The 12,010-nt window shown below is 64.5% G+C and overlaps 2 protein-coding genes across 4 annotated transcripts in view; both read left to right on the forward strand.

Annotated features, from left to right (window-relative positions):
- LOC127539610 (uncharacterized) lies at positions 1-4,819 on the forward strand. Of its 2 annotated transcripts, none has more exons than XM_051963785.1 (2): positions 1-3,550; positions 4,681-4,819. In XM_051963785.1, the coding sequence occupies exons 1-2, from the start codon at positions 2,955-2,957 to the stop codon at positions 4,817-4,819; spliced, it is 735 nt and encodes a 244-aa protein (XP_051819745.1). In that variant the 5' UTR covers positions 1-2,954. The 2 variants fall into 2 exon arrangements, with proteins under 2 accessions (XP_051819745.1, XP_051819746.1); XM_051963786.1 differs by having other exon boundaries at positions 4,684-4,819.
- Positions 4,763-12,010, forward strand: part of CHID1 (chitinase domain containing 1) — a 25,529-nt gene continuing 18,281 nt past the window's right edge. Inside the window, exons 1-5 of one of the 2 annotated variants that reach the window (XM_051963780.1) lie at positions 4,763-4,880; positions 8,085-8,216; positions 8,860-9,009; positions 10,505-10,637; positions 11,234-11,278. In XM_051963780.1, the coding sequence (XP_051819740.1) occupies positions 8,106-8,216; positions 8,860-9,009; positions 10,505-10,637; positions 11,234-11,278 (439 nt within the window). In that variant the 5' untranslated portion in view covers positions 4,763-4,880; positions 8,085-8,105. Of the gene's footprint in view, positions 4,881-8,081; positions 8,217-8,859; positions 9,010-10,504; positions 10,638-11,233; positions 11,279-12,010 lie in introns of both variants that reach the window. The other variant, XM_051963779.1, reaches the window with a different exon arrangement.

Consider the following 12,010-nt stretch of genomic DNA (forward strand, 5'->3'; position numbering starts at 1 on the left):
GGCAGGGAGGCAGGGAGACGGGGCCGGGAGGCAGGGAGGCAGGGAGACAGGGCCGGGAGGCAGGGAGGCAGGGAGACGGGGCCGGCGGCAGGGAGGCAAGGAGACGGGGAGACGGGGCCGGGAGGCAGGGAGATGGGGCCGGGCGGCAGGGAGATGGGACCGGGAGGCAGGGAGGCAGTCCTGTCCCAGACACAGGCTCCCCACGTGCTCAGAGCTCAGTGCAATAGAGCAAAGGGCATTTCCCTCCCCTTCTCCCATGTTCAGAGTCATCCTTACACACTGAGGCCGGCAGGAAGGAAAGACCTGAAGTGCAGAGGTCTCTCCCCCCGCCCCTCTGGCTCAGGAGACAATTCTGAAAGTCCTGACAGCCAACGACGGTCAGATCTCTGGCTGCTCTGAAGGGGGGTAGGGGAAGGAAGGGTCCTTCCATTAGGAAACAGCCCACTGAGGTGAAATACCGGTCCCGGGGTGTGATGGGCAGCCAGCAAAAAGTTACAGAGACGGGGCAGCGAGGTGAACGAGGTGAGTTCAAATCTGGTCTCAGACACTTAACACTTCCTAGCTGTGACCCTGGGCCAGTCACCTAACTCCAATCGCCTCAGCAAAAAAAAAAAAAAAAGTTCCAGAGACAAGAGATGAAAGGCTGCGTCAAACGAGGAGCAGCTGGGAGGTCCCTGTGGTCGGCCGGAGGAGTAAAGGGCACCCGAGTGCGATGGGGCTGGAAACCCGCAGCCAGCAGCCACGGCTTCTCTATCCCACTCTAAAGTCCTAGTTAGAGCATCGCGGAAGGACTTCCCTGTGTCACCTGTTCCCAGGAATCATTTAAGAGCATCCCGTGCTCACTGGACAACCTGGAAACTGCATTGCAGGACGCCGCAAAGCTTTAGAAACAATCAGCAGATCCTGGGAACAAGAAGAGCATCGAGGCCTCCCCCCTTTCTCTCCAATGATAGGTCATAAAGATGTCGTCGCCATGGAATAAGAGCGGGGAAAGCTTGCTCCTGTGGTAAGCACCCTCCTCCCCCGTCCTGGTGCTCCCACAACGTGGGGAGAGGTCAGTCCTCCCAGGTTCGGGACCTTCCTCCAAGAACAGCCCCCAGTGACTCGTCCCCGGCTTCCCACGAGTCACAGCAGAGCCGCCCAGGGCCAGCACAAAGCGAGATTCCCGGACCGTTTTCACGACTGGAAATGGCCAAGTCCCGGCTGTCTGATAAGCCCTGTAGTAACACGGTAACTTCAGGGAGACTGAGGAAAAATCCGGCCGAGCACAATCTCCAGATTTCTTTGTTACTATTGGCACCGAAACGCCACCGCCCACCTCCCCCGGCCCAGCATCCTCCCGGCTTTGTGGCTCAGAGGCCCCTGATCTTTTCTCTCAACACAAGAACTAATTTCCAGGGCGGGATGGTGGGGGGTGGCAGTCAGAGAAGGCCTCCTGGAGGAGGTGGCAGCTGGGCTCAAAGCTTAAGGGAGCTACAGATTCCAAGAAGTAGAGATGAGAGAAGGGAGGGTCTTCCTGACAGAGAACGCCAGGCCCAGGGACACTCCAGCTTCCTCCCCCCGTCTTCACTCACTGGGGGCCTCTCCTCCATGAAGTCTTTCTGGATGCCGGTACCCTTCTGGGCCACGCCACTTTGTTGGGTTTTTGCTGTGGGGCTAAGGGACTGGCCTCGGGGCCCATTGGGTCCATCATTTCCTGACCTCAAGAACCACTCTGGGGCTCTTTCATCCACGGTGGACACCGTGGCTACGTCTAGCGCTTCTCTGCCGTTGGCCACGAACACTCCTGAACGGGGAGCTGTCGCGCCCTTGTGGCGCTGATGAGGATTGGCGCAGGCGGCCCCCCAAGTCGGGGGGGGGGCTCCCTCGTCAGAGCCACCAGGGAGCAGAGTTCTTCAAGAAAGAAGCGACAGGCGGTTTCTGCTCCGGGAGTCCGGTGAAGGGCGCCACCCGCGAGCAGGAGAGAAGCGGGCGGATTGGAGGCAATTAGCAGGGGGGAGCATCAGTAAGAAAGACCAGGAAGGGCTTCCTAGAGAAGGAGAAGTTAAGCTGGGACCAGAAAGGAAGCCTGAGGGGTCGGGGGAAGGGCAGAAGGGGCAGTCAGAGAAATGCTCAGAGAGGGCAAAAGGGAGCGGCTTGTGCCGGGAACAGCACGGGGGAGCACACGTGTGTTGGGGAGCAAAAGGGAAGGTTAAAAGAGCTCTGAATGCCAAGCAGAGCATCTTCTCTACATGGTCTGGAGTTTATCAGAGTGAGCAGTGGGTGACATAAGAACTGGGCTCCAGGAAGATCACTTTAGTGGATGAATGGGAGGTAGACGGAAGGGGAGAGGCAGACCCTCCCCCAGCTATTGCTAGAGTTCAGGGGTGAAGGTGCCAGCCTGCCATGTCGGGGGAGAAAAGTGGGCGTGTCCCAGAGATGCTGCAGAGGTCAAACTGACCAGAGATGTTGTGGAGGTGAAATAAACACCCCTTGGTACCATATTGAATTGGAGGAGGGGGAGAGGGGGAGGAGTCGGAGAGGAGCTTAAGGAGCTGGGAGGACAGTGTGTTCTCCACAGCAGTGGGGAGGTGGGGCAGGGGAGGGTTAAAGGGAAAATAAGGTGAGTCCAGTTTTGTGCATTTGGCTCCTTCCAGGAGGGCTCTGACTTGCTGGCTTGTGGTGGCTGTTAAGCTCAGCACCCAATCGATGCTCTCTAATCTCCATCTCCCCGCCCACTTCTCCATGTCTGTCCATCCATCCCCCAGCAGCCTCCAGCATGTCTCGCACACCGAGTGCCCGGTTTGGGGAAAAGCTAAAACGGATAAGCCTCTGAGGCCTCTCTGCCCACTGAGCATCCTTCTCTGACCCGTGCCTACGCCCTGCCACCACAGGGTTGTTCTCCGGCCTATTCGGGGGCTGGGACTCAGGCTGTTGGGCCGGGGGGTAGCCTAGAGGAAGCTGCTTGGGGCCCCATGAGGAAGGAAGCCGGCCTGATGGGAGGTAGGAAGCTGGCTCCATGTGGTCCACTCTTCCATTTCCAACCCTGCTCGGGAGATGAAAGAGATGGGAAGTCATGGGCCCGGAACTCTTCCAGAAGCTTCCCACAGAGGTCCAGGAGGGGCAGGGGAGCCTTCCTTGTTGGCTGGGCCAACTCTGCTTCCTACCGCCCCTCCCCCACTGACTTAGGGCTAATGGGCGACTTCGGGTCAGCTTTGGCCGGACAGGTAACCAGGGACCCAGAAAAGACTGAAACGAGGGAAAGAACTGTCCACCTTTCCTTTTGGAAAACAGCATCAGATCCTTCGGGACCGAAGTCCCAGCGCCTCCCGCTGGCCCTGCTGCAGTGCCTCAGTTTCCACTGTGTCAATGGAGAGGGGCTCAGCAGGCTGGGACAGTGGGGACCCTCGGCCCAAAGGTCCAGAGGGCGTCGGCGACCCCTGGTGGCCAAAGCGAGCGAGCCGCCTTACACAGAGAGCCCTCCTCGGCCCGGCAGGCCCCGCACTTGGGAGACGATCAGGAAGAAGACCCTGCGGACACGCGTGGATAATTCTGGGTCATTTGTTGTGAGGTACTTGGGAGCCTCTCTGGGGAGTCTGCCGGGCACGCCTTGTTCCCTCGCCTTGTTCCCTCGCCTTGTTTTGTAATCCTTTTCTGGTTTTTTTCCTATTTTTTAAATAAAATAAATTTTTTAAAAAGCAAGGAACAAAACCCTGCTAGCTCCTGCCCATTCCTTGTGGGCGCGTCCCCTGGGCTACTGGGGACACACGCACACGTACTGTGGGGTCGGGTTGGCTGGACGCAGAGGAAGGATCCAGGGGGAATGTTCGAGAGCAGTGTCCCTGCCCGGGGCTAAGGGATGGGGGCTGTCTGGAGGAGGAAGGCCGGGAGGAGGATGAGCGGTCCAGCACGGGCCACAGCAGGGACAAGGCAAGCGGCGTGGCGGGGCCGGGGAAACGCCGAGCGAGCGGAGGCACTGACCGCGGGCAGCTCGGGGCTGGGCCCTCAGACACTCAGTGGCGCAGGCAGCCTGGGCGCCGGACCCTGGGCGTCCCTCCCCACGAGAGACCGAGGAGGTCTTAGCGCGGCGCCTGCGCCCAGACGGCCCGAGAACCGTGAGCCGCTAGTTCTTTGGCAGTATCCGGGGATGCTGCCGAGAATGGGTGGGAGGGGGCCCAGAGGGTTAAGGCAGGGAGAGGAGGGGGAGGGAAGGGAGGGGGAGAGAGGGAGGGGGAAGGGGAGGGGAGGGGGGAGGGGGAGAGAAGAGAGGGGAGGAGAGGAGGGGAGAGAAGGAATGGGGGGAATGGGAGAAGAGGATGGGAGGGGGAGAGAGCAGGGGGTGGGGAGGGGAGGAGAGAGGGAGGATGCGTCAGAGGAGAGGGAGGAAAAGGGGAGGAGCAGAGAAGAAGGAGAGGAGGGGAGAGAAGAAATGGGGGGAATGGGAGGGGAAAGAGGAGAGGGTGAAAAATGAAGGGAGGGGGAGAGGAGGAAGGGAGGAAGAGGAGAGACAGGAGAAAGGACAGACACAGAGGAGAATGGGGCTGAAGTTCCTAACACCCTCAGGGTCAGGGTCCAGCCATGACCCCGGGGAAAGAAGATGCGGCAAGAGACGAATTGCTGTGCCCCTTTAACTACGCGCGCCCTCTCCTGGCCCCGCCCCCTCATTCGGCTCCGCCCCTTCCTCTGTCCCCACCTCTCCAGCAGGTCCCGTACTCACCCTGATGACATCACGGCGTCTCCCTGCGTGGCCCCGCCCTCCGCTGGGCTGATGCGGCTGCGTCCCCTTCGTTCCCGAAGTTGCTTCCCTCGCATGGAGCCCACGCGGGGCGGGACTTCCTGACCGGCACCAGCAACTTCCGGCCGCCTCAAGCTACCTTTCCGGGAGACCCCCGGCCCCGCAGGTGAGCTCCCTCCTGCATTGTGACTGGAGGGAAAACCGAGGAGGCGCGAAGGCCCAGCGACCAGAGGGGCAGGGCGCCCCTAGCCCGCCTGCCTCAGTTTCCCTACCCGAGGGCTAGGTCCGAAGGTGCCCGGGACCCGCCCCCCGGAGGGATCTCCAAGCGTCTCAGCCACTAGAAGGCGGGACTCAGTTTCCCCATCTGTAGAGCAGGGATACCCACAGCGCGTCCCTTCCCTGTAGGGGACGCCAACTACGCGCTCGCCCGAAGGGGCCCCTCCCGGCTCCCGGCTCATCGGTGCTCTCCGGTCTCAGATGTCCGCGCCCGCTGTTAGCCCTGCTGACAGCCGGGGGACCTCGGCTGAGGCCCTGTGTGCCTCAGTCTCCCCATCTATAAAATGGGGCCGAGCACAGCCCCCGACTTCCGGGGCCATCGGGATAATCCAGACTTGTCAAGTTTTTAGCGCGGAAAACTTTCTGGTCTTAGTCCTGCTGCCTCCCGGTCTGACCAGTCTCTGACCCCTTCTGCCCCGCTGCGGCGCTGCCCCCAGGGAGCTTCCTCGCCTCCAGGCGGCCCGAGAGTGGGGGAGAGCCGGGAGTGAGGGGGGGGGCACGAGAAGCGGGGCGGGGGAATGGCCTGGGGGAAGTTCGGGTGCGCGCCTGGTGTGTGTGTGTGTGTGTGCGCGTGTAACAAGCCTGAAGCCCAGGGGGCCCGTGCTGTGGGACCCCCCATCTGCGCTTTGCTGAGTGGGACAGAGTGGCGGCGGCTGCGGGGTCGTCCCGTCCCTAACCCCAGGGGGAGACCCCGTCCCTAGTCCCGGGCGGCGGCTGCGGGTGGCCCCGTCCCTAACCCCGGGCGGAGGCTGCAGGAGGCCCCGTCCCTAACCCCAGGGGGAGACCCCGTCCCTAACCCCAGGCGGAGGCTGCGGGTGGCCCCGTCCCTAGTCCCGGGTGGAGGCCCCGTCCCTAACCCCAGGGGGAGGCCCCGTCCCTAGTCCCGGGCGGCGGCTGCGGGTGGCCCCGTCCCTAACCCCGGGGGGAGGCCCCGTCCCTAACCCCAGGGGGAGACCCCGTCCCTAACCCCAGGCGGAGGCTGCGGGTGGCCCCGTCCCTAGTCCCGGGTGGAGGCCCCGTCCCTAACCCCAGGGGGAGGCCCCGTCCCTAGTCCCAGGCGGCGGCTGCGGGGTAGTCCCGTCCCTAACCCCAGGGGGAGGCCCCGTCCCTAACCCCAGGGGGAGACCCCGTCCCTAGCCCCGGGCGGCGGCTGCGGGAGGCCCCGTCCCTAACCCCGGGGGGAGGCCCCGTCCCTAACCCCAGGGGGAGACCCCGTCCCTAACCCCAGGCGGAGGCTGCGGGTGGCCCCGTCCCTAGTCCCGGGTGGAGGCCCCGTCCCTAACCCCAGGGGGAGGCCCCGTCCCTAGTCCCAGGCGGCGGCTGCGGGTGGCCCCGTCCCTAACCCCGGGGGGAGGCCCCGTCCCTAACCCCAGGGGGAGGCCCCGTCCCTAGTCCCAGGGGGAGGCCCCATCCCTAACCCCAGGCGGCGGCTGCGGGGTAGTCCCGTCCCTAACCCCAGGGGGAGGCCCCGTCCCTAACCCCAGGGGGAGACCCCGTCCCTAGCCCCGGGCGGCGGCTGCGGGAGGCCCCGTCCCTAGTCCCGGGCGGCGGCTGCGGGAGACCCCATCCCTAACCCCAGGGGGAGGCCCCGTCCCTAACCCCTGGCCCTTGGCGGCTACCCGGTCTTTAGCCCCGGGCGCTGCCTCCGAGCTGGCCAGCCCAGTGGAGGGGAGCAGACAGGGCTGTCAGGGTCCCAAAGCCATTGGGTTGGGGCCCCACCACAGGTAAAGGCCCGGAAGGGACTTGGCTCTGGGGGGCGGGGATTTCTTCCCCCCTCCCACTTTTCCCTGGGGCCCCTCCCAGTTGCTCTGATTGACTATATTTTTTGCCGGATATTTAGATATCTCCAAGTTAGGGGGATGAGCGTTTATTACAGTTTGTAGAGCAGTTTGCAATGGAATCTCCTTTGGTCCTCGCAGCCACTCGGGAGATTGGTGCTGTCGGGACTCCCATTTTACTGGTGCAGTAACTGAGGCCGAACATGGTCACGTGACTTGCCCAGGATCCTGCTTCTAGGCAGTGTCTGAGGCGGGTTTGGGCTCAGGCCCGGAGGCCTCTGCAAGCTCCCTGCAGGCAAGGACTGTGGAGCAGTGAGGCTGCAGAAGGGGGAGGGTAGCGATGTGAAGGCAGAGACGGGCAAGGGAGAAGGAGGTGCCTGGGCCCCGGGCCCCTCCTGGAGCTCTCTGGGAGCCCTGGCTTCCTCCGGAGCTTCCTGGGCAGGGCCTCGGGAGGAGGGCAAGGGCAGAGACCCCGTAGGGACCTGGGGGTGAGCAGCTGGAGGCCCTTCAGGCTGGGGCTCCAGAGTGTTGGTGTTTGGGGGCCCAGGACTTGTGGGCCTGTTGGTTTGGGGGCAGGCTGGTGGAGACCTGCGGGGCCCAGTGATTTGTAGGCCAGGTTGGGCAGATGGAGCCCCTTTAGGGCCCGACTAGCCTGTGGCTTTTCAGGGGTACGGCTGGGGGAGCTCCTTGGCAGCTTTGCCTCGGGGGTTGGGGGGCGCTCAGTGCTGCCCCCCCCCGCCTTGAGGTTATCCTGTGAGCACGCCTTGGGGAGGCCACCAGGCAGATGGGGAGTGGAGTGAAGGGGGAGAAAGGTGCCCCTGGAAGGGCCCCCAGACTTCAGTCTGCCGTGGGCTGGGCAGCAGGTGGACCAGAGGGGCTGCCCCCCCCCCGCAGGGCTCCCCTCATCTCAGGAGGGCTCCCCGGAGCTGGGGCCTGAGAAGGGCCTTGGGGCGGGCCCCTTCCTCTGCCCTTTCTGGGCTGCGGGCGGGTCTCAGAGACTTGAGGACCGCTTCGGGCCGGTCCCCCCCAGACCTTGGCCCTCGCTTCCTGGTGCTGGGAGGAGGCTTGGGACTCGCCCGGCCCGGGGACCTGGTTGGAAACCTGAAGCTTGGCCGGGAGACAGCCCGCTGGCCTCCCTGCTTGGGGTGGGCCCCTCTCGCTCCCGAGTGCCCAGACGTCAGCAGGTCTCGGGCTCCGGGGCCCGCCGGGGCGCCCGCTGCTGGGCAGAGGCTCGTTGGACGGTCGCCCCTAAAAACGTGGGCGTCCAGCAGGTCTCCCCGAAGCCTGAGACGCGCTCTCCTCCTCCCATCCAGCAGAGCTCCGGGGCAGCCCTCGCCATGGCCAGCCCCCTGCCTCTGATCTGCTTCGCTCTGGCCTGGGCGTTTGGCGGCGCGACTCTGGCAAAGTCAGACCCCAAGAAGGTGGTTTCCAGGAGCCTGCAGGAGAAGGTAGGACTGCGGGGAGCTCGGGGCAAGCCGGGTCCTCGCCCCCGGCCTCTGCGGAGGCCTCGGCTGCCCCCACCGGCTTCCCGGAAGTGACCGCCACTGGGAATGCGTGGGGGCTTAGAACTCGGCTCGGTTCTCAGAGCGTTCGTCCGCGGCGGGCGCTGGGGAGCCGGACGAGAGAGAGGCGAAGGGCTCCGGGAGGAGAGCAGCAAACTGTAGAGAGCAGAATTGGGGGGTGGGATGGGGGGCAGTGTGCTTTGGGCCAGGACATGCCTGAATGGAGCTTTGGACTGATGGATGAGGAGGCGTGGGAGCAGCCAGTGCAAAGGCAGGGAGGAGGGCGGCATCTGGGAAACAGCAGGGGGTCAGGTATGGGGGGAGCTGAGGGCAGGCTCCCAGGGAGATCCGCAGGCCCGGGGTGGGGTAAGTGTGGGGCTGCCCAAGGACCCCTCCCCTTCTGGACCCTCTGAGAGACAGCGGCGCCAAACTGCGCTTCCAGATCTCCCTCATCTTGTGGAAGGGTCGCTATCCCGGACGCCCCAAATGGGCCTGCGGACGGCTCCGCCCCATGTAACTGCGGGAGGAACCGAGCGAGCGCTGACCGGGGCCCCTTCTCTGTCTCGTTCTCGGACTTCCCCTGGACCAGACCCAGCTGTCCCCGCAGACCGTGCAGGAACGGGGCCTCGTGGTGCCGGACCTCAAGGCCCAGGACGTGGTGTTGGAGCACAACAGCTACTGCGCCCCCAAGACCAAGGAGAGACACTTCTCTGGCCACGTCCTGGGCTACGTCACACCCGTAAGGGAGGCCCGAATGGGGGGAGGGGCCTGTGTGCTGACGGGGGGCTACATGTGAGTGTGGGGAGGGGCCGTGTCTGTGCATGTGAGTGCCGGGAGGGGTCTGCACGGTCCCTGCGTGTCGGGGGGTGCACGCGTCTGGCTTCTGCGTGTGGCAGTTCGTTACACCCAGACACCCCGTGGCCCCTCTTCCCGTCAGGCTCAGGAGAAAGTCCTCCGGGGGTCGTGGCCGCCCCCCCACCTCCTCTGCAGGCCCCACGGTGACCTTCCCTGTCATGGCTCGGGCTCTGCATGGGCTGTGGCCCCCAGGGGGCTCCTCCCGCTCCCCCCGGCCTCCCACTCTGCTCTCCCCCTTCCGTGGGAGGCCTTTCCCTGCTCCGCCCCAGACACCCCTCGAGGGCAGGGACTGGCACGGAGCTCGATCGCCCCCCTCTTCACCTCCTTAGTCTGCTCAGAATTCAGGCTCCCAGCCAGGACAGCAGCAGAATTCTGTTTTAAAGCTTAAATTTCTTTTTTCTCCCTTAACAAGCTGCCCCCTCCTCCCCCCTGCAGCCCCAATTAGTGACAAAAAACAAAGTGCTCGTAACAGCCGTGCCCGGGTGCCCGTCTCCTGAGGTCGGGCGCTGCCCCCGTGGGCGTCTGCTGACAGTGCCCCCAGTCTTCCTGGGCTGGCTCCGGCCACAGGCCCCGCACTCACAGCGGTCAGCCTCCCCCTCAGGCCGCTCACACGCGCCCGGGGAAGCCAGTGCAGACCTCCGCCCGGTGCTGTGGGGTCCGGGAGGGCTTCGTGCCGAGCAGGGCCTCAGCTTGGGCCGGAGCCCCAGGGAGGACGCAAAGGGAAGAGAATGAGCATTTATTAGGCTCCTGCTGTGTGCTGGGCACTGTGCTGAGCATCCTGCCCAGGAGGCAGAGAGTGCTAAGTGAGGAGCCTGGTCCTGAGGGAGGGCAGGAGGGAACGAGGCCCAGGGACCCAGTGGCAGCTCGGGCGCGCTCCTCCCTACGGTTGCCAGGGGGCGATTAAGGGCCTGAGGCCCTGGCTGGTTCCAGGTGTTCTCAGGGCCCGCAGGGCTGGGCCTGGGACTCATTGGGTGTGAGTGTATGTGCTTACAGTGAGTCAAAGATGAGCAAGAGGAAAGGGGGACAGCGAAGCCGGCCCCCAGAGGCCCGAGCTGTCTCCCCAGAAGGGCCCCGGGCGGCCCCGGTCACTTCCATCTGGGCAGACCAGGGCTGGGAAGGAGGGAAACCGGCCGGAGCCTGGCAGAGGGGCGGGGGTGGGGGAGGAAGGCCCAGACGTGCCCAGTGGGCCGGGGCAGCCCCTCCATGGGCACCCTGCTGCAGTGGGAGCTGCCGGCCTGCAGCATCCCCCAGCTTCCTTCTCTTCCATGCCCCGGGGGGGGACAGTCCCAGGGACCCCGGCACCGGCCCTAGCCCGCCCGCTGGGGGGCCCTCACTAATCCCCGTTCGCCGTGTCTGCCCCTTCCCTCTCTTCCCGCAAGTGGAACAGCCATGGCTACGACATCGCCAAGATCTTTGGGAGCAAGTTCACGATGATCTCCCCAGTCTGGCTGCAGGTGAAGAGGCGGGGCGTCGAACTGTACCAGATCTTGGGCCTCCATGATGCTGACCAAGGTATCGGGCTTGGGCCGGGGACATGGGCAGGGCTGGGCCTGGGTGTCGGACTGAGGGCTGGGGAGAGGGGGGAGGAGCAGTGGGTGTGGGCTGGGGCCGTCTGGGAGTGGGAGTGTGTCTGTGAGTGAGTGTGTGTGTGTGAGTGTGTATCTGTGTCCTCGGTGGGAGGGTCACGTTCCCTGGGCACCGTGGCCTTGGCCCTCCCAGGTAGCATCTGGGGCCCAAGTTTGGGGCCAGATTGCCAGGACTGATCTTGCAGCAGAAGGGCTCGGGACCCTGGTGGGGTTTAAGGAGCAGGATGCCCACGGCCCCTCTGCCAGCCTCTGGGGAGGGAAGCCTGGGACGGGGGCCAGGAGTCGGGGGGCAGGGCAGCCTAGCCCCGCTGGGCCTCTCGTTGGCGCTCTGTCGGCTCATGGCCGGGCTCGTCAGCGGAACAGGCGGTTTGCTGGCCAGCGTTGCTATGGTGGAAGGGGCGGCCCCTGGGCCAGCCCCCTTCCTGGAGCTGCCTCCGGGCCACCCCAAGGCCCATCGGTGCCCCGAGGCAGGGGCTGCCCCAAGTGCGCGGGGTCATTTTTCTATTTGTTCTCTTCTAACAGACTGGATGAAAAGCGTAAAGAAGCAAACCAGAAACGTACGCATTGGTGAGTGAGGCCTGTGGAAGGGGAGCAGGCAGGAGCGGGGCAGAGGACCCCCCAGGTGCAGTGGGTCTGCACAGCCAGTCTAGGGATGAGCGGATCAGCACCACGGACAGCCCCTGGCTTCTGGGCTTCCAGCAGGGAGAGCTGACAAGCCAGTCTCAGCACCTCCCCCGGTGCTGGCTGGGGAGCCAGGCAGACAGACAGATGGGCAGGCAGGCAGACAGATGGGCGGGCAGGCAGACAGACAGATGGGCAGGCAGATAGGCAGACAGACAGACAGGCAGGCAGGCAGACAGATGGACAGACAGGCAGACAGACAGATGGGCAGGCAGACAGACAGGCAGGCAGGCAGACAGATGGACAGACAGACAGATGGGCAGACAGGCAGACAGACAGACAGGCAGGCAGATGACAGGCAGGCAGACAACAGGCAGACGGACAGACAGGCAGGCAGATAGACAGATGGGCAGGCAGGCAGACAACAGGCAGATGATAGGCAGACAGGCAGATGGACGGGCAGGCAAACAGACAGACGGACAGGCAGGCAGGCAGGCAGATGGCAGGCAGGCAGGCAGATGACAGACAGACAGACGGACAGGCAGGCAGACGGCAGGCAGGCAGGCAGACAACAGACAGACAGACAGATGGACAGGCAGGCAGATGGGCAGGCAGACAACAGGCAGACAACAGGCAGACAGGCAGGCAGACAGGCAGGCAGGCAGAGGGTGTGCCTCC

Source organism: Antechinus flavipes, chromosome 6 (genome assembly GCF_016432865.1).
Source record: "Antechinus flavipes isolate AdamAnt ecotype Samford, QLD, Australia chromosome 6, AdamAnt_v2, whole genome shotgun sequence".
Lineage (NCBI taxonomy): Eukaryota > Metazoa > Chordata > Mammalia > Dasyuromorphia > Dasyuridae > Antechinus > Antechinus flavipes.

What these genes read in the sequence shown, in the direction of transcription:
- LOC127539610 (XM_051963785.1), top strand. Translation starts at nt 2,955, where the DNA reads ATGAGGAAGGAAGCCGGCCTGATGGGAGGTAGGAAGCTGGCTCCATGT. An exon ending in TCTGGGTCATTTGTTGTGAG is followed by an intron (nt 3,551 to 4,680) that starts GTACTTGGGAGC and finishes CCACCTCTCCAG; the next exon opens with CAGGTCCCGTACTCACCCTG.